This window comes from Saccopteryx bilineata, chromosome 4 (genome assembly GCF_036850765.1).
Source record: "Saccopteryx bilineata isolate mSacBil1 chromosome 4, mSacBil1_pri_phased_curated, whole genome shotgun sequence".
Lineage (NCBI taxonomy): Eukaryota > Metazoa > Chordata > Mammalia > Chiroptera > Emballonuridae > Saccopteryx > Saccopteryx bilineata.
In genome coordinates, this window is record NC_089493.1 from 260,458,033 (window position 1) to 260,482,348 (window position 24,316).

At 38.5% G+C, this 24,316-nt stretch overlaps 1 protein-coding gene across 1 annotated transcript in view; it reads right to left on the reverse strand.

Annotated features, from left to right (window-relative positions):
- FBN2 (fibrillin 2) overlaps positions 1–24,316 on the reverse strand; it is a 286,570-nt gene that overhangs the window by 34,467 nt on the left and 227,787 nt on the right. Inside the window, exons 35-53 of the mRNA XM_066276820.1 lie at positions 23,508–23,630; positions 22,826–22,948; positions 20,001–20,162; positions 19,215–19,283; positions 18,464–18,589; positions 16,776–16,901; positions 15,380–15,532; positions 12,947–13,015; positions 11,947–12,072; positions 11,548–11,673; positions 10,540–10,665; positions 8,621–8,737; positions 6,519–6,647; positions 5,973–6,092; positions 3,086–3,211; positions 2,143–2,295; positions 1,290–1,355; positions 848–973; positions 160–279 (exon numbers count right to left, since the gene is read on the reverse strand). Of these exons, the coding sequence (XP_066132917.1) occupies positions 160–279; positions 848–973; positions 1,290–1,355; positions 2,143–2,295; positions 3,086–3,211; positions 5,973–6,092; positions 6,519–6,647; positions 8,621–8,737; positions 10,540–10,665; positions 11,548–11,673; positions 11,947–12,072; positions 12,947–13,015; positions 15,380–15,532; positions 16,776–16,901; positions 18,464–18,589; positions 19,215–19,283; positions 20,001–20,162; positions 22,826–22,948; positions 23,508–23,630 (2,286 nt within the window). The remainder of the gene's footprint in view (positions 1–159; positions 280–847; positions 974–1,289; positions 1,356–2,142; positions 2,296–3,085; positions 3,212–5,972; positions 6,093–6,518; positions 6,648–8,620; positions 8,738–10,539; positions 10,666–11,547; positions 11,674–11,946; positions 12,073–12,946; positions 13,016–15,379; positions 15,533–16,775; positions 16,902–18,463; positions 18,590–19,214; positions 19,284–20,000; positions 20,163–22,825; positions 22,949–23,507; positions 23,631–24,316) is intronic.

The following is a 24,316-nucleotide window of genomic DNA, read 5'->3' on the forward strand; positions in this document are numbered from 1 at the left end:
GTAACTATGCTCACTGAATTAAAAAAAAAAAAAAAAAAAAAAGAAATATATACATATATCTATTTGTGATGAATCTAATCATCATTTGAAAATCAGAACAAAAGCTGAGACATTAAAAATCCCTCTGTACATCAGAAAGAAGTGATAAGAATCACTTGCCTTCACAATTCATCATGGGCCCTGGCTCAAAGCCTTCATTGCAATTGCATTCAAAACTCCCAATAACATTGGTGCATGTACCATTTCCACACGGATTGCCAATTGAACATTCGTCGGTATCTGGAAAAGAATAAGAAAGTGTCATACAATTTGGAGAAGTTTTAGTAGCCGAAGGACACCCATGACTATTCACCTGGCCCTGCCACATTTCCAGGATCTGTGTAGGGCACACCTGACTCTAGCCCCCCGCCCCCCTTGGTCTTGGCTGGTCGGCCTTTGTGAAGTGCAGAGGACAGTGGAGGATCAAGTGCGCAGGGCTCTGAGCCCCCAGACAGCTGTGTTTGCCCTAAAACTCACACACCCAGCGAGGGCTGTGGTCTTCTGCTGCAAGAGCAGGCGTGGAAAGTCATAAACTAAATTGGATCTCTTTTCCAGTTAGTGGTTTTGGCAATTGTAAATCTCTAGACACATCAGAGTTTGTATATTTTGGTTGAAGGCAGAGAGGTTGGGCAACTCTCTCCATCTTCACATAAACCAGGCCTACTGGAAAATGTAGGATGGGAGAAGAAAGAGCAGTTACTAGCTACTCATTCTGGCTTTGCAAATCCCACCACCACCCATGGTGCCTGAGAAACCTTTTGCTGAATATGAGACATAAAACTTTCAGTAATGAGGAGTCAACACTCACCCACGCAGCGGACTCCAGTGTAATCAAGGTTGTAACCCATTGGGCATTCACAGCGAAAAGACCCATCTGTATTGATACACTGACCATTTGAACAAATGCCTGGGCTTTCAAGACATTCATTGACATCTAAAACACAGAATTGCCCATGAACTTCTTCATATAAAAAGATATGTCAAAGCTGTGTATTTCTAGTTCTAAAGACTTAAAATGTCTAAAACATATAAACATTTCTTAAACTAGGGTAATATGTATTTCATCTACCACAACAAAGTTTTATAATAAATGTAATGCACGTGATCTATAATAAATATTGTATATGTACACTAAATACAATACACCAGATATTATAAAGTAAAATTAGCATGACTTACAAAAATAAATGTATAATATAATATTCATATAGAAGAAGACTATATATAGAGTAAAATATATCAAACCACACCTTCACGGGTATCATGGAGACTAGGAACAGTTCCATGGCCATAAGGACACAGATCCTGGAATGCAACTACAGAGAAAAAAAATACAAATCTCCATTATTGAAGAGGCTCAACTACCAGAGAACTTAAAAACTGATACAGAATTTACGTGAATTAAACCTATTTTTTCACTACAAAGCTATTTTTTAGTTAGAGCCTTTTATCTTATTTTTTATGAATAATTTCAAAAGCAGCCCTGAGCATACTTAGAGGAGGCCACCTGAGCTTGCCTAGCTTGTTCCAGGGTGTCACCTACCGAGGGCTTCTGGTTCTATCTGTTTTCTTGTTTATTACTGAGCAGCTAAAGAGCCCTGTCTGCCCACTACACACAGAAGCCACTGCTAACCTAGAGGCCAAGCCAATTCTGAGCCTGCTGAGAACTACCTTACAATCAGCTGGGCCAACAAGACCTGCAGGCTCTTGGTCTCTTCCGGCAAACGGCCATTGTGCTGACTCAGCTTCTCACAGAAAATCCTGAGAACCCAGATGGTAATACAATACCTACATGGGACCTCCCTCAGCAATCTGGACTATGACTTTCATCCTCTCCTTGCACCTTTCAAATTTTCTTTGAAAGCAAGTAATACCAACCTTGGGAGGGGGGTGATGAAATAACGGAGTAACTACTTGTGCTCACGCACACTGAAGACAGAAGTTGAAAGCAGTCCCTCAGATTAGGTTGCTCACTGAACCATTCAAGTTTATATGTGAGGGGGTAATTTCTCCTTCACAATGTTCCTCAATTATGTAGTCAAACCTCCTTCTAACAAAGATTTCCCAACCAGTGCCAAGTGGTGTTTCAGGCCGTGCTCTCACCTTCATCATCTTTGGGACACAGCTCACAGGGGTCCCCCCAGCCCTCTCCTGGCATCTTACTGCAGCAACACTTGGCCTTTGTGGTGTTGAAAGCTTTGGGGACGGAACACTTTCCATTTTCAAAGTTAGTGAAGCAGAAGCTCTGGCGAGTATCTATTTAGGAAAACAGAATCACAGCCTCCTTACTGGTCATTTCAAAAGACGCAATCATTTGTATAGAGTTGTTTCTGACAGAACTTTCTCATGGGCTGAACACCTGCAGATTAGACTAGCAGTTCAAAGACAGGTCTGGGCCCTGACTGGGTGGCTCAGTGGATAGTGTTGACCCACGCACTACTGTAGGTTGTGGGTTCGATCCGCTGTCAGGGCATATACAAGAAGCAATCAGTGAGTGCACAACTAAATGGGACAACTAAATGAAACAACTAGTTTATGCTTCTCTCTCTCTCTCTCTCTCTCTCTCTTTCTTTCTCACTCTCTCCTTCCCTTTCCCTCTCTCTCAAATCAATGGAAAAATTGAAATAAAAAGGTCTGGAAATCTTCAACTGATTATTTCATTTGCCAATTTCAGTTGACTTATCCATAAAATTTTATTTAATTATTTAAAATGATTAAAATATTTTTATAGTGTGCCCGGGAAGTTTGAGAAATTATGCTCAATATTAAAATGATTTTCAGATCTCTTTTTCCACCATTACGTTGTTGCCTACAAAAACCAATGGTGGTAACTTTTGGTTAAACCACATCAAAAACAATTCATATATGATTGCACAAACAGATCTATGCCAACAACAAAATGAGAGTAAAGCAACATTTTTAACTTACACGATGTATTTGCCATAGACGTGTACTTTGTAGTGACAAATATTAGTATGATGGTTTACCGTCTAACTTTGAAGTTCCCAATGGTGAATTATGCCTGAGAAGTCATTTCAAAGCTTACCAAAGCACCTCCGTCCATTGTCAGACAACACAAAGCCAGGGGGGCAGATGCACTGGAAGCCCCCAGGAGTATTGGTGCAGGAACCAAACAGACAGATGTTGGGATCTTCATCACATTCATTTATATCTGCAGAACCAGCAGGATTTGTTACTTTAATCACACCAGTACACTGTTTGATATTCAAAAGAAATGATTTGTTCATACTATAACAGTCAACTAGCCATTGCATATTTAATCTGAAACAAAAGATTACCTGATGTAAATATTTTACTTATTCTTTAAAAGTAAACTGTTCTTGCTTAAAAATCAGATTCTATCCAGTTGCAACGAACCGTGTGTCCCAGACTCCCAAGTCAATTTCTAGCTCCCTGCACTTGATGGTGTATATACGCACATCCACCTGCCTTCCTGACATGACCAATTCAACGTCCTACACGGGCTGCAAGCTTGACGGCTCCCCTTCTCTGGTGCTCCTCTCCACAGCCTAAGCTGGGATCCTGGAGTTTCCTTAAGTCCTCACCCTGACCTTTTAACCTGCATGTGCAAGGAGCAGGAGGCCTATCAATTCTGCTCCTCTGGACCTTCAAACACAGTATCATTTGCCCCTGGGATTACTTTAAATCTCCTAACTGACTGCAGCATCTCACTCTCTGCTCTTCAAACTGCCACCAGGGCTGTCTTTCCAAAACCTCTGTTTGATAATCTGTGCCCATGGAACTGGAAGGGCTCAAGACATGTGTTGAGAATTTTATCATTCCCACCTTACCCCAGAATGGTTCTTTAAAATAAAAAAAAAAAAAAGAATTCCTTACCAATGACGTTTGGCTTTTTTTCATTGGAGGTGATTATTTAATGGGTTATTTTAACTACATGAAGAAATATTATAAAATTCCAGGCACATTAGAATGCAAGCTCCACGAGGACATGTCTGTCTGTCTGTCTGTCTGTCTGAATCACTGATTCCCACACAGCTTAGTCTAGCAGAATGTCTGGCACATACTATGTTCTCAATTTCTCTCTGCAGGGTTTTCATGAGTGAACTATATTCCATCCTTCCTGAAAAAAACCTGTCATGCTTCACACAGTCTGCAGGACCAAGTTCAATCTTCCGAGCCGGTCATTCGATGCCCTTTATGACACTTGTGTTACCTGTGTCTTCAAATGGCCACCTCTGTTCTGTTCCTTTCTCTCTTTAGTAAAGTCCTATCTAATATTTAAGAGCCACTTCGAATGTCAACAATGCTTTGTGATGAGCTTCCTTGACAGGTCATCTGTCACCACTACCGTCCTTATCCACAGCCTCTCACTCTGCTCCCACATCCTGAACATACCTCCAGTATAGTGTCTCTCCATCTTTATAAAACAGGGTTAACTACAAATATGCCTTTTTTTGTTAGGCAGTAAGCTCCCTGAAGGCAAGGACTGTATTCCAGCACCTGAAAGGTGCATATTCACTGTAATGTCCATTGTATGTTGGAATAGATTTGTGCGTGAGTATACACATGTAAACATATGTGTTTGGTTGTGAGTTTGTGTATATATTATAATTATTTCAGGAAGTATTTCTTCTGGGAAAAATCAGTAGAAGAGATTCTGGTCTGAAGAAAATATTCTTTTAGTGATGTAAGTTAACTAAAAACAAATTTTTCAGAGAAGCAAAATAGTGGCATTGCTAACAGTGAAGGAAGTAAAAATACTTCTCAAGTATAATTAAATGTAATTGAATCACAGATGTTTTTCACTAAAAGAAAAGGTAGCTAAATCTTTTGACACAAAGAAGCGTATGTATTTATATTTCTGTCCTAATGAATGACACACTGCTACTGTTATTGCCCCACAAAGGGATGGGCCACAGGGATACTGAAGGACTGGAATTAAATATGGATAAAGAAAATAAAAAGGATCTTAAATATCTCAATAAATTTCTTACTAAAGGGTTTCTATTATTATTTATTACCTTTACGTATTAACAGCCCTAGACAGTCTTATAATGAACTATATAAATCAGAAAGAAGAGGGAAAAGATATAAAGACCAAATTGGAATGACGAGGAATATCCATTAGATGTAATTATATGGTCTGAAAAGTAGTGAAATTTGATAAAGTAAATTGTTTCCTTCAATTCTGTCTATATGTCTCTTGAATGTAAACAGTAGAGCTACATGGAATATTCTGAAAAAGTGAATAACTCAAAGGCAAAAAAACCCCAAAACAAAACCTTAGCAATCCCTGTAAGATTCTGGTGCTTCTGAATTTCAACAAGACTGTAGAAAATAATTTGTATAAAAGTGAAATAAAGTAACTGTAAAAAGGTCAGCCTTCATTATATCCACCAGGAAATTCTGGGACCCACTTGTGATGTGGTTACAATGTTCTTGTAAGCTGGAAGAATTTCAATAGAAAAACATCTGTTATGACAAATGGATTAATATTTTCTGTTTTGACATGAGGCCTTCCAAGGAAAAAGAAATGTCTCAATAGCACTGTCAAGATTTTCTGCTTCACATTTCTAGGACTCTGGACACCTTTAATAGCCTTTAAAAATTTGGTTGCCAAAGATTACAATTTTTGTAGACCCACTTAAAAATTCAGTAGAAAGTCTCTGTTGGCATTTGTAAAAAAAGATTAGATCTAGTACACTGAATATTCTTTTACTAGTATAAGACTTCTGTTAATGAAAAATCCCACATCCCTAAATTCTGTATTCCCACCACTCTAACTTCAAATCATTTGTGATGATTCAATAAGACAGATGTAGGCAGCTGTATGTTTAACTCCTTGGGTCAGCATGCTTGCAGTGGTTTGGAGTTAGCAGACTTCCATAGACACTGCACCAGGTCTTATTACACTGAACAGCTCGGGGACACAGAATAAATGTTAGCCTTACCAATGCAGTTCTCACTCTTTACTTCATATCCCGGGGGACAGATGCACCTGAAGGATCCCTCCAAATTCTGACAGGTACCAGGAGAACAAGAGCCGGGAAGGGCTACACACTCATTAGTATCTTTAAAGATAAAGAAGAGAAAAATTATTCAAATGTGAGACAGTTGTTGCCAAGTGATATTAACACAAATTCAGCTTGGGCCCTCTGATCTGCCAGGTCACTATGGACAAACACACCCTGAGATGCTCTTTTCACATCTTGGGTATTACTTATTGGACAAGAAGCTAAACTCCTTGTTTTGGTTTCTTTGTCTACTTTGACTGAGACATGAATAACTTCAAGCTCTATCCTGATAAAAACACTACACATGAGTCATTTCCAATTATTGGTTCATTATTTATAAGGAATATTTCCCATGATATCTTAACTTGATCATGTGATCAGATGATTAAATGAAACGTGAATAAGTCCTTAAGTAGGAATGGAGGGGGGATGTCATTTACAAAACAAAACACCATAAAGACTGTTTATTATTTAGATACTTACCTATACAGTTCTTGCCATCTGGAGTAAGTTCATAACCTTCATTACATAAACACTTGAAGGAGCCAATTTCATTAAAACACCGTCCATTTCTGCACACCTGACCAAAAAAGGAACTGCACTCATCTATGTCTGTGAGCAAACAGGAGGAGTTGGTTAGCTTTTCAGATAGAGCAGTCACATGTATATAGCACTACAAGTTGCTACTTAAAAGCACATTTATTGGTACAGAAACCCTAGGTGTACAAAAACCCTATACTGCAATTTCTCAACACAGAGAAAAGGCTTATGTCATAAGTATCATGTGACTTATAAGGTCACATAGAGCCCAACTGTAGTTCAACCACAAGAGCACATTTTTGATATTAATATAACTCAGAAATTTAAAACCAAATAAAAGTTGAACGTTTCAGGTGAAACTTTCCATTTCTTTCAATTGAAAAAGTATTTCTTTTTTCAGAGGTAGAAGGATATATAAATTTAACTTCACTGCATAGTCCGTAAGTGACCTCACCTGGAGATAGGCTGACTACATAAATTCAAAGGACAGATAATGGAGTATATTAAACATAGAAAAATTACATTAAAAAGACTCTAGAAACTGCTGATATGTCTTTCTCACAGAATACAGAATTTCAAAAAATATATGTTCAGTGTGAGGTTTTCAGTTAAGCTTAGGGTTGACTGCACTGGACTAACTTTCCGGGTTGTTTGAAGATTGCATTTCGATCAAAGCCATGCCTGTATCTTTAGTTCTCAGTGGCTTTATAAAGCGTTTGAGAAACTATAAACAAGACAGTGGTAATTGGATACAATGTCCAATTAACTCTAAAAATTTTTCCTAGTTGAAGAATTGTGAAAAATAACACTGCAAGGAACATATGTTGGATTAAATTAGGAAATAGATTTGAGCTGTGATGGTCCCATAATTTGAACCTGAGTTACTCTCATATATCTTAGGGTCATGGGAATTAAGAGATACTGTTTTAAAGTATCAGCATAGTGCCTGACATATAATAAGTAAAAAGTCCTATCAATGCTGGTTGTCATTTCTCTTACTATCTCCTCACCTAATACAGGCATCTTCCCTGCTCTCTAGCAATTGTTATTTCAATCAATGTCTGTTAAGGGCAAAGGTGAATATCCTCTGCTACACAGAGTAGACAGTTTTATTTTCTGTTAAAAATATAAAACTGGTGACAGAGATCAAACAGGCTTGTGGGGGCTGATAGGGAAACCTCATTAACACATGCTATTTATTTTCTTTCCTTTTTTAATTGAGAGGTAAGGAGATAGTGAGACAGATTCGTATATGCATCCTGTCTGGGATCTACCTGGCAACACCCCCCCATCTAGGGCTGATGCTCGGATCAACCCAGCTATTTTTAGCACCTAAGGCTATGCTCAGACCAACCGAGCCACTGGCTGTGAGGTAGGAAGAGACAGAGAAGGGGGAAAGAGAAGGGAAGAGAAGCAGGTGGTCGTTTCTCTTGTGTGCCTTGACTGGGAATCAAACCCAGGATGTCCATATGCTAGGCTGAGGCTCTATCCACTGAGTCCATATGCTGGGCCGAGGCTCTATCCACTGTGCCAACCAGCCAGGGCCCACGTGCTGTTTCTATGGGCAAGGAATCCCTGGTTTCAAAAGCTGACAAAAGCTTCAAATGTTGACAGAGGCTTCAACACACAACATGTTGTTAAGTTTGAGACTGTCAGTATTTGAATATAAATCAAGAATGGATAACGTTAAGTACTTGCAATAAGGCTGAAACAATGACAGGTCTTTGATCCTATCAAAGAGGTAACAATAACCCCAAACCATAGAGCAGTCCCAATACATTTACTATTACCTGTATGGTCTTCTCCCCTGAATTGATTGGTTGATTGACAGAAGTACTCAAAACAGCACAATGTTTTGTGATTATTTATGCCAATACTAAGGGTTTAGTTAACTAGAAATTAGGCAACGATACACATATCTTTTGGCAAACATTTGCAATTTTAATAATACAAATATTTACTTATTCTTCGGTTTTATTTTTTATTTTGGTATATTGTGTTAAATGAAACAGAAGCAGCAAAAGACAGTCTGACTAAGCACTTACCCAGGCAATCATTGTTATGAGTGAGTTCAAACCCTGGATAGCAGAGACAGTTATAGGATCCAACAGTGTTTTTACAAGTTCCGTTTCCACACGGATGCCGCTCACACTCATCAACATCTACAAAGAAACATTGGCTCAAAGGCATTAAATCTTTTAACTAGAAAAACATAGCCTATTAAATACATTCACATGATTTTAACCTACTGAGCCACTTAGATTGTTCTCATTCAATACTAGGAACTCATATTTATTTAGTGAAAATAAATACAAGGTAGAGAAAACTCTACATTATAAAATTATTTTTAAAAGTGCCACTTAATGACTCACAGGCACAGTAATACCTAGAATAAGGTAAGCAAGCAGCCCCTTAGTGGAGCTGTTTTAACTAGGAGTTTGCTTGTCAACTGCAGGGAAACTAGTCTTTGAAACACTAAAAGAGTTTTGGTCTATTAAATAGCATTATAAATACTCCCCCAGACACTGATAAGTCTTCATTTAATCAGCACAACAAAGATAAACTTTAGATTCTTAGATTTTATGAATTAGTAAAATCCAGACTAAAGAAGTCAATTAGAATTCAGTATGATTAGCCTTCAAAAAAAAAAAAAATTTAAAAAGATATTTAGAAAGGTCATTTTCATATAACAGAGCAGATTTCCTAGGCTATGAATTCCAGGCCGTTGAAACTTCTACCGTAAAGAAAGATACTGGTCCTTAGGAAGGAAGCTCTGTTTAAGAGGAGCATTACCAAGGGGCCCAGCTGACTTTTATCATGGATGAACTGTTAGAACTGAGGGCAGACTTCTCCACTGGCGTTTCTGAATCATAAATCTCGTATTTTTTAGCAAATCATATTTTCTGTCTGACAGTACAGCCAGGAGGAATGTGTATCAGCAAAAATTATCAGAAAGATCATGCAAATAGGGCCAAGCCCTCTATTTGTCCTTTGCACAGTTATCTTCTGAAGAACCTTCCTACCACCAAAGGACAAATCCACAGGTGGAGCCCTTAGAAAGCAACAGGTGAACGGAGTTTTCCTAATAGCCTTCGTTGCATGGTTACACCATAAAGTAATGTAGTTCTGCAGAACTGACTTTACTCTTCACATAGATAGCATATTGAATATGAAAAGAGCAGATGCACAACTTGAGCTTTTCTTAAACTGAGAATGTGTTAATTATAAACAGCCAAGTTATACTCTGATTTTCCTGCTTCAAATACAAAACCCGGATGAGCTCTTTCTGCAGATAGAGCCAGTGGCTGACATCAGATTCACAGAGTTACGCTGAGCTCCAAGGCATCCAGCCCATCTATCTGCTTTTGGAATCGAGAGTGATATTAATCAGCTCAGCAAGTATTTACTGAACATTCTTATTGCTTAACTAACCATCACATTAGCTTCTGTCATTTCTAAAACATTGTTTTAAGAGTTAAAACACAAAAGAAGCAGATAAATCCTATGTATGCAATAATTTTAGGGAGGGTAGTGTATGCAGGTATGGATATGCATGCAAATCTATTCATTTCAATACTGTCGCTCTTATTTACTTCCTTGCATTCTTGCATTTGAAAAGGCTTTCTTGAATGGTAAGGGGGTGGTGGAGGGGAGCTGGTCTGCAGTGACTTCCACATAACCCTGCATGTCCCAGAGTCCAGGTTAAGCATGTGAAAGTCATCTGGGGAAAAAGGCTGTGAACACTGAACCCAGGGGCATATTGGGGTGTGTCCCTACTTGCAAATTTTCCATTGATAGAAACCATAAACACTTTGACACTTTTTTGCAAGATTGTTTCTGATAAAGACATGTTAATTTGGCAAGTGAGCAAATGGTAATCTCTTCTGGATGCTCAGCTCCACTTACCACCCCCCCCCCCACCCCCCCCACCCCCCCCCCCCCGGAACTAATGTTCTCCTCTTACCCATGCACATGGTCTGGTCCTGAGAAGCTTTAAAGCCATTGTGGCAGATGCACTGGTAACTTCCTTGCAAATCGACACACAGCCCATGACTGCAAACATTAGGAATTTCTAAACATTCGTTGCGATCTAAAACAAAAATAAGACACATTACACATATCTGATTTTTATTAAGATTCTTTCACTTTTTCACAGGCATGTTTCTATAATCTGCTCTTAATTATTACACATAGGCTGAAAATGAACCATGACATCAGCTGACTCAAAATAAAGCAAGGCTTTAAAGTATCCGAGGCCCTGGCCGGTTTGCTCAGTGGTAGAGCGTCGGCCTGGCGTGCAGAAGTCCGGGGTTCGATTTCTGGCCAGGGCACACAGGAGAGGCGCCCATCTGCCTCTCCACCCCTCCCCCTCTCCTTCCTCTCTGTCTCTCTCTTCCCTTCCCGCAGCCGAGGCTCCATTGGAGCAAAGATGGCCCGAGCGCTGGGGATGGCTCCTTGGCCTCTGCCCCAGGCGATAGAGTGGCTCTGGTCGTAACAGAGCGACGCCCCAGAGGGGCAGAGCATCACCCCCTGGTGGGCAGAGCGTTGCCCCTGGTGGGCGTGCCGGGTGGATCCCGGTCGGGCGCATGCGGGAGTCTGTCTGACTGTCTCTTCCCGTTTCCAGCTTCAGAAAAATACCAAAAAAAATAAATAATAATAATAAAAAAATAAAGTATCCGAGTCTCTTTCTTTTAAAATCAAGCAATTTTTATATGTTGATCAGTATCTCGAGGATATTATTTTATTTTCAGTCCAATCCTAGTTAAACCCACTGATGAGACCTCTGTTCTGAACAAAATAATCTAATATATGTGGTGAAATAGGTTCAATGTCACTAAATTGATTTACCAAGAAAATGTTTTCAAATTATCTTTGAAAATAACTTTTGATAGAAAAACATAGACACTTGCTCAGCGAAGGAAATCTAAAGAACGTCACACTCAGTGCCGAAGAATGAAATCGGCCTCCTTACCGACGCAGGCTCCGTTGGGTGAGAGTTTGAAGCCCGCGGCGCACTCGCAGCGGTAACTGCCAGGGCTGTTGATGCAGTCCGCGTTCCGCTGGCAGAGATTATCGCCATTGCTGCACTCATCGATATCTGGAAGAGCAGCAATTTCATTTTTACGATTTCATTATTGTATTAGTACTTCATTTAACCATTTGGTGATTGACTCCTAAGTACTGAGAAAGAAACTGTAAAAAGTCAGAGAGCTCGATGCGGGGGCGGGGGTGTGTGTGTAGAGGGTGTTATATTGAGTGGAACACTTGAAACCATATCAACACAATAAATTAAAAAAAAAAAATCAGAGAGCTAAAACCGTTTATGTCCAGCAAACTTATCTGGATAAAGGTCATGCATCATTCAGATTACCTTCACAGACCAGGAGTAAGTCATTGTAACTGAATCCTGTAGGGCATTCACAGCGGAAACTGCCAATCTGGTTGATACAAACACCATTTGCACAGATGCCTGGAATCTCTTTACATTCATCAATGTCTGAAATTGAACAGATTTGATCAAATACATATGGTCCTGCTTAATGTACTTACCATAGCACCTTGAATAAATGCTACGAGTACACTTGGAAGAGGACACACCCAGTGGCCCAGAAATCAATTCTATCCTGGTATGAATTGATTGTGTGCTCATGAAAGCATATAGACCGTGAAATACATTATTTCCTTTAAATAGTGATGGAAGAATCTAAGGAGCTGATAAAACATACCAAGTACCTTTAGTATCAATGTAGCAAACGAACTTCCTACGGAATCACACCTCTTCTTCAAGTTCCATGTCCGGCTCCCCTAACTGCTGCTATGTTTTCTTAATTTTACATACTTTTCAATATATGAATTGATAATGGAGACTTAAAAGTACATTAGTTTTATAATATTGAAAAAGAAAAATAGAATGAGCAATAGAAAGTGCATGTAGAAGGAAGTACTTATAAATTAATAATCTTGTAAATTTATTAGTAGATAAGTAGAAAGGGATACAGGAAAAATATACCAAAAACTTAAAACTTAAACATACATATATGAAAACAGCAACTAAAGGTTTTAAATTACAGAGGGTCTTTAGAGTCATGTAATATAATATTCATGAAAAAGAAAACTATAATTATAGCTTGATATGTTCACAATTTTGAGATACTTATATAAACATTATAACTTAATCACCAGACATGCTGATAGAGTAATACCATTAATACTTGTTTCCAGTCTGTAAACATGTTCTCTCTTTCTTGTTTAACTATATTAGTTCAGAATCCAGGTTTTTACATTTTATGGTACTTCAAACTTTAAAAACATTGAATTTTTAAAAAATGATATATATCTGTATTAAAATAAGCTTAATATAAAAAACTCACCAACAGCTTTTCCTGTATGAATGTCAAAGGTAAATCCAGGGATATTTCCACATATGGTTTTAAAGTCAGCTTTAAAATACAAACAAACCAAATTTATTCTTAAAATTCTCAAACTCATTCAAAATAACATTTTACAGAGTACTACTTTCACTGTCAAATATACGTATCTTACTCATAACCAGGCATTTTACTTTCAATTATATTTATTTGATAACAATACCTGCTCCTGGATTCAAGGATTCTTTACCATTATTATTATTGTTGTTATTAACACTAATTTTTACTGCTCTGTTACTAGACTATAAACCATTACAAGATTCAAAATGTCTACATTAGGCACATAATTTTTTTTTTTTTTTTTGTATTTTTTCTGAAGTGAGAAGCAGGCAGGCAGAGAGACAGACTCCTGCATGCGCCTGACCAGAATTCACCCGGCATGCCCACTGGGGGTGTTGCTCTGCCCATCCTGGGCATTGCTTCATTGCAACTGGAGCCATTCTAGCTCCTGAGGCGGAGGCCATGGAGCCATTCTCAGCGTGGGCCAACTTTGCTCCAATGCAGCCTTGGCTGCAGGAGGCAAAGAGAGAGATAAAGAGGAAGGAGAGGGGGCGGGGTGGAGAAGCAGATGGGTGCTTCTCCTGTGTGTCCTGGCCGGGAACCGAACCCAGGACTTCCACACCAGGCTGACATTGTTCCAATGAGCCAACCAGCCAGGGCTGTCATATAATTATTTTTCTTTTGAGAAGCAGGGCTTTAAAAATGATCCAATTGATGTAGACTGAAAAATCAGATTAGAGTATAAATTTGAAAAGGGATTATGTATTGCACAAAGGCATAGGCATAAAAATTTTTGTAGCAGTTAAATACGTTAATAATGAATACTGAATGAGATATCAATTTTGTCTTTTTTTTAAAACAAATGTCTATATGTTAAAATGTGAAGCTTGAGGCATTTTAACAATACATCATAGAATAAAATAGAGACTGGAAGAGTTACTCTTACCCATAATTCACCAAACAAACAGAAATTAAAACTAATTCTAACTTTTAAGAAGAAGGTTGGTTCTGCATCACAAGTGAGTAAAACTCTTGAAAAGATAATTAGGAAAAACATACACAACATACTATCCTAAGTAGTATCAGGGGAGGGTCTTTATACATTTCATCCATGATATTCACCACGCATCCAGAACATATGGAGAGGTACATAATATATAGATGCTCAGTTGGTTTCTAATTGCCTAGCAATGTGCAACCTGTAATTTAGTTACATCCTCATTTAATCGTCACTGTAACCATATGAATTAGGCATTGTAGTTATTTATTTATTATTCCTATTTTACATATGAGAAACCAGTTTCAGAAAGGATAAATAATCCATATAAGGTCAGCCAATAAGTAGCAGAGCTTCAATTTAAATATAGACTTGTCTCTCAAGCCTAAGCCCTTAACTTCTTTTTCCAAAAAAAAAGTGATATTTCATTTCCCAAACCAGTGATTTTCAATTTCTAACTGATGGGAGTTTTTAAATTAAAGGACTGTAAAAATGTTTCTATTTTATTTTTTAAAACAAAACTATGGCAAGATACGGTTAACAAAATCCATTTACCCACTGAATTCTAGCCACCAAGAAAGACCCCATGTTCCACTTTTCATCAAGACTCTCATTAATTTCATTTTATCATCACATTAAATAAAACATTTTAATACAGATACACTAATATCTGGTCAAAATGTATAATCATAATTTCTTATTTGTCCTATTGGATCAACACATAGTAACTAAAATTGTTAAATGTGACCGCTTTCCAGGTCATAAAGAACCTGAATAGGCAACAATTTTAAGATAATTTGCTTTTGCTCTTGATCTATTTTCTTTTAGTTTTTCTTTCAAACAAATCTGTGCTTGTAAAAAATATTTTACCATGTAAGATCAGTTCTAATTTCTGCCTAAAAATTTCAGGTAAGTTTGAGGGAAAAAAATACTAAAGACTACTTTGACAAAAAGTTGCTTTTATGTAAACTGTGTTCATCAAATTCTTTTCTTTTTGCATTTTTTCAAGGTTGAATTTAAAAAAATACATATTGAACTCGATAGACTTTCAATTACAAGCCTTTTCACCAAATATTACATCTTCCAGCTATAGCTCAATGACATTAAGTAGTTATTCAAGAAATATTTGGTCAATGAATTAAGGAATTAAGGAATTAAAATGCACCAGCACTATAAACTTGAACTCTTTAGCAATGGGGTTTATTTTCAGGATCCGGGCTCCTATTCAACAGATAGATCAGAAACTAGAGTTTGAATCCCAAAGAGGGCTTCAGAACGGAACGTGTCTGTTTCTAGTATGTTTGCTTTTCCTTGACTGTCACCTCTCCGCGTGAGGCACTGACTCGGCCCTCAGCCGAAGCACGAGCCTGTGTGCTTACCTGTTCCTGGTGTTGGGCACGGTTCACAAGGTTTGTTCCAGGCTTTGCCCACATTGTATGTGCAGCAGCACATCCTCTTTGTCACATTGAAAGGCAACTCATTCTCACAAGTGGTTCCATTGTAGCTTCGGTAGCAAAAGCTTTTCCTCATGTCTACACATAGAAAAACAAATGAGCCAACCAATCGTATCAGCACGCAGCAAACTTTCTCCATTAACACAACTCTAAAAATTTCTCGGTCATTCAGAGGTATCTTAAAAAGAATTCTTTCAGTTGCACATGAATCATTTTTAGGTTAACATCTCTCCTGTTTTTAAAAAGGGATTTCACTTATAATTTTCTTGGGAAACAAAGTTAATAGATATTTGTTTTTATATTTAAAAGCATTATTTATTTTAAAAAGTATTACATATTTACATATTAATTTTAAATGTTCTCATTTGTAAAGTAATGTTCACTTTATGTAAGTGGAAAATTATTTAAGAACATGTCATTGTAACATATGATGAAATTTTCTACCTCAGACATGCTTTTTAAATGTAACTAAATTTCTTTTTTTAACACTAAAATACAGCATAGTGTACACTTTTTTTTTTTTCTTTCATTTTTCTGAAGCTGGAAACAGGGAGAGACAGTCAGACAGACTCCCGCATGCGCCCGACCGGGATCCACCCGGCACGCGCACCATGGGGCGTCGCTCTGCCCACCAGGGGGTGATGCTCTGCCCCTCCGGGGCGTTGCCATGTTGCGACCAGAGCTACTCTAGCGCCTGAGGCAGAGGCCACAGAGCCATCCCCAGCGCCCGGGCCATCTTTGCTCCAATGGAACCTTGGCTGCGGGAGGGGAAGAGAGAGACAGAGAGGAAAGCGCGGCAGAGGGGTAGAGGAGCAAATGGGCGCTTCTCCTGTGTGCCCTGGCCGGGAATTGAACCCGGGTCCTCCGCACGCTAGGCCGACGCTCTACCGCTGAGCCAACCGGCCCAGGGCTAGTGTACACTTTTTTGACTCTACAGTTGACATACAAAATTACATTAGTTTCAGGTGTACATCATAGTAATTCTACATTTATATACTTTTACGATGTGATTACTGTGATATCTCTCGTAACCATCTGTCACCATACAAAGTTATTACAGTATTATTGGCTATATTCTCTGTGCTGTACATTATATAACCCCATGACTTATGTATAACTACATTAAAGAGTAACAAGAAAAATGTAACTATACAGCTACAGTTTAAAAACATAATATAGTCATAAGTTTATATGACTTTGAAATATTTAATCCTTCATAAAGATTTAATTTCCAAATTTTATGCAATAATTCCGAGACATAAACATCTTACATGACAAGGAAACAGCTGTGCCCTAACTGACCTCAGAGACCATTACGTACCCATGCAGTTGTGGCCTCCGTTGACCTGCATGTACTCAGGTGGACAAATGCAGGTGTAATTTCCCAGAGTGTTATAGCAAGTCCCAGGCCCACACACACCAGGATGTGCAAAACACTCATCAATATCTAGAGTAGGCAAGAATATCCATCAATTAAGATAGTTTCCCATGAGTTTATATTATTGAAACTACTGAAGAAAGAGTTAAGATGATCCCCAAAATCCACACTTCCACAAAATTCAGAATTTAAAGCAATTACATTGAGAATACTCCAAGATACACATTAACATGAGGTGTGTCTTTCTTTAAAAGAGAATAGTCCAATATTTAAAAATATGAATGACTACGAGAAATAATTTCAAAGTGGTGGGTAAAAGATAATTTTAATGGCACCTATATACCTTTTTTTTTTTTCTTTTTTTCTTTTTTTTTTTTTTCCCCATTTTTCTGAAGCTGGAAACAGGGAGAGACAGTCAGACAGACTCCCACATGCACCTGACCGGGATCCACCCGGCACGCCCACCAGGGGCGACGCTCTGCCCACCAGGGGGTGATGCTCTGCCCATCCTGGGTGTCGCCATGTTGCGACCAGAGCCACTCTAGCGCCTGAGGCAGAGGCCACAGAGCCATCCCCAGCGCCCGGGCCATCTTTGCTCCAATGGAGCCTTGGCTGCGGGAGGGGAAGAGAGAGACAGAGAGGAAAGCGTGGCGGAGGGGTGGAGAAGCAAATGGGCGCTTCTCCTGTGTGCCCTGGCCGGGAATCGAACCCGGGTCCTCTGCACGCTAGGCCGACGCTCTACCGCTGAGCCAACCGGCCAGGGCAACACCTATACTTTTTCAAGTGAAATTTCATCTTCTTCAGATTGAGTTGCTTTAAAATCGGTTTTCCTCTTACGTCATTTAAGCTAAATTTTAGTGCCAACTATAAAGTGAATCCCGTTAGGTGAGTCTTTACGTTCCTAGAGTCCTTCCACTTAGTACTCATGGAGAGATTCTAGAAGCAGTGTGACTATCATTGTTTTTCTTATTTAATCATATTTCTTCCAGATGCATTTACCTAACATGTTGCAAAAGATAGGTTACAATGGAAATGTCTACATGTTTAATGTTCCCCCTTAGAAGCCTTCACTGATGCCATAAATAAATACCGATTTGACGCTATAAGATGAATAAGCTATGGACCCTGCCTCAAGAAGGCTCCAGTCTAGTGGGGAGATGGGCCCCTAAAAGGATGACTACAGTGCCAAATGATAAGTCAGGGGATGGAAGTAAGAACAGCATCTGCATCTCTTTTGAACTTCTTCACAGAGGTCCAGCATGTAGTCCAACATTTAAAATTTATTGAAAAATATTAACAGTCTCATTCAAGCTTACCTATTTTCCCTATAATCTTAACCAATATTTGCACTAATAACTTATTTTATATTGAATGTTTCCGCACTACTCTGGTTTTCCCCATATGTCTTTAATTAGTCCATTGACTCAGAGAAAACCCATAGTAAATTATAGCAAATGAGCTGTGAATTAATTTATCTAGCAGTGTTGATATGAAAAAAAAAATAACAACAAAGCTATGAACCGGTCTCAACAGATCCTTTGACAGAATGAGAGGACAGAACTTCTTCCCCTGCCCCGATCAGAAAATGTGTTTTAAATATCGTTGTTCTTTTAGGTACAAATTCACCTCACCTTCACAGATGCGGGTTTCCTCGCTGAGGTAGTAGCCTTGTGGGCACTCACACTGGAAGCTCCCGAAAGTGTTGATGCAGTTTCCTCCCTGGCAGAGACCTGGCAACTCCTGGCATTCATCAATGTCTGCACAAGGGGAGACAGCTCACTTACAACCGAGGCCATCACCAGAGACAAGAGTGACTGTTAGGTGTCTCCAAACTATGGCCCTTGGGCCGTATGCAGCCCCCTGAGGCCGTTTATCCGGTCCCCCACCGCAGTTCCTGAAGCTGCATCTCTTTCATTGGTGGTCAGTGAGAGGAGCACTGTATGTGGCAGCCCTCCAATGGTCTGAGGGACAGTGAACTGGCCCCCTGTGTAAAAAGTTTGGGGACCCCTGCACATGACTCCCAGGTGCCCCTGTGAATGCACACTTAGCAGATTTATTCTGACCATGGAGATTCCTGGCTTTGTTAGGGAGCTTTGCTATATAATCTAACAGGAGTTTTAAAACAAGCTGGAGATGATTAAAGTCGGGGGATATCAGTAAATAGAGTTTCTCTGGGGAACAATCAGACATCAGATCACTGCAATGGGTCAGCTCTATTCCAACTTACATGTGGTTATTTAGCATCCTGGTGATTGACTGTCCATCTGTATTTTGCAAAATAATCTTGTTGGGATCACTCCACACTAACTGTTTTACCAGCTTTTTTCTAAAGTAAACTCTGTACCCTGGTTAAACCTCGGTAACAGTTAGAGCTGCACGCACCTTCTAGGATGATTGTGATGGGGTTGGGTCTGAAGCCCTCACCTCCAGGACACAGGGTGTAATATTCAGCTACAAAACAAAGAAAAAGAAGATATTTTATACCTGCGCCCAAGTGTGTGAGACGATGAACAAGCATTCAGCAATTTCCACACTCAAAACTAAGGGACATACTAAGGGACAGATCTACATTTTCCTTAGTACTTTTTCAAATACATTTAAAGATTACATTTTACATGAAATACAATCATTACTTTCTAAGTTATAGAGACAGAATATCAAAAACCACTTGTTTTCAATTAAAGAAAGAATTCCTTTGCAGACGATTTTACATCACAACTTTTTTGGTAGTAAATAAAAACTCAAAGACTTGACAATTCACAAGTCTCAACTATGTCCCTACCAGAACATAGTTTCAACTTAAGGCCTAACATTCTCGACTTCAGGAATACAACACAGCTATGAACCTGAACTGAAACAACCGCTGAGAAGAACCAGGAATGACCTAATTTATCACTGATACCATGGAGAATCAATATTATCACCATTCATATTGGATTGTGGGTAAAAAAATAGTTTTTCTTTTAATCATATCATGAAAAACAATAAGAGAATAATTCAAATTTGTTTTTATATAAAACAGAAATCACTGGTTTCAGTATAATCACTGAAAGTACTCAAAATGTAAAATTTTGGCCCTCACTATTTCTCCCATTCCCAGCAGAAGAATAAAATTGCAATTAGTCTTTAGCTACCAGTCTGTTCCCTTTTCTTCGGCTCCATACTCACTGCTATTGACAGGTGGGCACGTCTCGCAGGGGTTTCCCCAGGCCTTCCCCAGGGAGCAGCAGCAGGAGGAGCGACTGACACCCACCCCGATTTCGGTGTTGCAGGACAGGCTCCCGTCTCCTCGAGGACCAAACTTCAGGTAACAGTTTCCCACGCGGTTGTCTGCAGAGCAACATAGGAGCTTAAAATTGCCCTTGCCAGAGTCAGAATCTCTTTTTAGAGAATGATCATTCAAATGATGAAATTCAAGTTCTTGTACATTATACAACAGGCTTGTTTTCGTCCTCAGTACAAAACAATCTCTTGCACAAGTGAAATCACCTTACTCAACGTTTTAATAAGAATTTTATCCTAACTCAAATTTGTATTCTATATTCTCTTGGCTTTGAAGATATGTACACCTGAAATGGTCCTGCGAATGCACTTAGCTGTTTGTCAGCAGTCATGCATGAACCTGAAATGTATTCATTTCGTAAAAACTGAGTCCACGTTTCCAACACATCTCTAGTAAGTTCTAGCTTACCATTAATTACTTCTTGTTCTTGCATCATTAAAACACATACCTGAAGAAATTTTTGAAAACTTTGACAGCTCATAATTTTGTTGGTGAGAGGGCAGCAATTTTCTCTGCTCCACAAATGAACTCATTTTCACTTTTAGATGATCAACATCGATTAGAATCATGAATAAGTTTATTTCTGCATCGCACATTTCCTTCCAACAACTCTTGTCTAAACACCTGGTTTCACCATTTGTCTATCCAAGAACCATACCAATGAAATTTTGAATATGGGAGAAACAAGAGCCTGGGATGAGTCAGGTTCTTGTCAAATATCGCGTGTTGAATTTCTCATTGACTAAAAGCCAAAAATACCATATTTCCTTTATCTACAGAAATATATTGTTACTCATTTTTTGATTCTTGATTGTAAAAACATTCCAGGATACTGGCCTCTGAAGACTCACAGCCCAGAATTTTAATAAATGATCAATTTCACCATCTTCGTCAGAATCCAGCCTCCAGTGCTGGTCTGTTACATTCATCTTCTGGTACATCTAACAACTATAACATGTTTTCCACTGTCCATTGTTCTCTTCTTGCCATTGTGGCCAGAAAGTGAAAACTTCTGAATTCTAACTGTGTTTAATAATTGCTCAAAGAAGAGTCAAAATACACTGTTTCCAGTCTTGTTTTATACCTTCTTGAAAGGTGATGTAATCCCTTAGACAACACAATAAGAAAACTGAAAAATGATGCAACAGTGACATTTTATTTCACTATTGTGTCATCCTTTTAGGTGATATCATCATTTTCCACTTTATAATTATATTGTTTTTAGCATCATTGGACATAACTAATGTAATGATAAAATAAAATGGTTCAAAATGAAAGAAAAATAAGATCACTAACATGTCTTAATGTTATCTTAGACTTATAAAAGGGTCCAGTGGATCCTTACGGTATTTGTAACACAGAGTCTTTGTGTTTTGGAAAACCTTTAAGAAATAATAAAGCGATGAAGTATCAATCTACATAAACAAAATTTCTTTAAAGAGAAACTAAACAAAGAAACTGGCCCTATGCTTAAAGTTAGTCTGAGTACTGTAGTTCATTCTCTGCGGGGCTGTCCTGGTCTCCACTTCTGCCAATAGAGCAGAGGGTCCTTGGAGGACCATGGGACCAACATTATCCAGCAGAGAATTTGCTTACTCTCTTCCCTCTGCAGTCTTTCTTTCTTTTTTTTTTTTTAAAGATTTATTCATTTTTTTAGAGAGAGGAGACAGAGAGAGACAGAAAGAGAGAAGGGGGGAGGAGCAGAAAGCATCAACTCCCATATGTGCCTTGACCAGGCAAGCCCAGGGTTTCGAACTGGCAACCTCAGCATTCCAGGTCGACGCTTTTACTCACTGCGCCACCACAGGTCAGGCCCTCTGCAGTCTTTAGAATAGAAAGCACTCAATATTTATTGAACAAATAATTCCGATTGAAAAAGTCAGAACTTGGAGTAGTCATAAGCCATAACTAAATATATTCTCTAAAATTTAAAAAATATATATATAAATCATGCATAAGTCACAGTGGCAAACATTCCCTCCATATACTGCAAGGTCTAGAAAACTGACTTTGAAGACAGTGGGCAGATTCATACTGAAGCAAGAATTTTTCTCTCCTTTTTCTTTCTTTTCTTTTTTTTTTTTTTTGATCAAGAAATTCTCCAGACCATTTATTCCTTTACATAAACACTCACTAAGGTGCAGAGACAGGGCAGATGGCAAAAGCTAGACAATTATTTTCTAAAGATCAGAGATGTCAGGAATGTTGAAGACAGATTCTGAACCTTTACTACTGCCTTCTTTGCTTCTCCCCGATTTCCCAACATGCTTTACTGCATTTATTACACTCTTACATGTCCCTATTCCTAAGAGAGAGAAATGTATAATCCATTAGTTCTACCACTGTGGGCTGTCCTGGCTAATGCAGTGAACAGGGGGACACCAGCAGCTTGGGACTGTGCCTCAGCTCTGCCATTTGCAAGCTCTGAGGATTTGAACACAGGACATCACCTCTCTAAGTCCTGCTTCCCAAGCCCATGAGAGGAAGAAGATAGAGCAGATATCTTGAAAATTTGTTTCCAAATATGACTTGACAGATAAACATGATAAAAAGTGACCATATAATTTGGTAATCTAGAGTTTCTTAAGGGAAAAGACCCTTAACTTGCAAATTAATTGTAGCAAATACTCAGCATAGTTTATTACCAAGAAAGTTTGAATATTCAGCTCTAAATAATTCTATTTGTTTGTTTCAGATAGTTTTTACTTACCAACACAACCTACACCGGTGGGGTTCAGCTGGAAATCAGGGGGGCAGTTACACTCGTAACGACCAGGCGTGTTGACACATAGGCCATTGACACAGTTGATGGGATCTGCACATTCATCAATATCTAGGACAAACATTTAGAAGGCCCATGTTAAGATTTTTATTTTCTCCATGCCTACTACTGTCCCCCAAAATTTGGTGAATGTTTGGTAAGTTAGTAGATCATTATGAAGGCCTCAGCACAATGAAATAAAGATGAAATCTTTGTATATCCCTAAAACAGTTTCCATAGATCAATCATATGTATTTATAACATCATTTCATATCCTTAATAGAGAATAATTAAATGTTGGAATTCTGAAGAAAAAAATTATGTCACTATTCACTTAACTAAAATTATATATATATATATATATATGTATATATGTATGCATGCATGTACATACAAAATATATAAAGAATGCCTTCCTAGTTTCATGTTAGATACTTAATATTAGGTTGCTTATATAAAAATGGATTAATTCCATTTAAAAATAAATGTATCAGAATGTAATTTTCTGTTTCAAAAACATGTATAACCCATGGCATAGCTAAGCTAAGCAGAAATCTGAGAAATTTTTAAACCTGGCCAAAATATTCATTGCAACTAATACAAACAGAATTAAGCCCTTAACTGGACATACCTGTACAGTTCCCGCCTGTCCTGTCCAATTCATAACCATCATCACAGATGCAATGAAACATCCCAGGCAAATTATTACATGTTCCAAAGACACAAATATTTTGGAAAGAGCATTCATCAATATCTGAAAATTAAAAAAATTGTCACCTCTTGTTTGCAATATTTTGATTTAATAAATGATTTTATCTCTTCAGAAATTCTGTTTTTGTTTTTTTTGTGTGACAGAGACAGAGACAGAGAGAGGGACAATAGGGACAGACAGACAGGAAGGGAATGAGATGAGAAGCATTAATTCTTTGTTGTGGCCCCTTAGTTATTCATTGACTGCTTTGTCATATGTGCCTTTTCTGGAGGTGTGGGGGTGGGCTACAGCAGTGACTGGCTTAAGCAAGTGACCCCTTGCTTAAGCCAGCAACCTTGGGGTCATGTCTATGATCCCATGCTCAAGCCAGTGACTCCGTGCTCAAGCTGGTAAGCCCACGCTCAAGCCAGATGAGCCTGCACTCAAGCCAGTGAGTGACGTTGGGGTTTTGAACCTGGGTCCTCTGTGTCCCAGTTCAACACTCTATCCACTGCGCCACTGCCTGGCTAGGCTCTTCAGAAATTCTTATGCAGTAAAAAGTTTTCTTTTTCTTTGATCAGGTAAATGGCAAGGAACTAATGTTCATCTAATATCAAATATAAAAGAAGTATTTTATTTTATTAACAGTATTTTAACTGTCTTGGGTCATAATATACTTAAACAAAACCAAAACTTTCCAAAGGCATAAAATACTACAAAAATTAAATATAAATATGGGAAAGGAATGA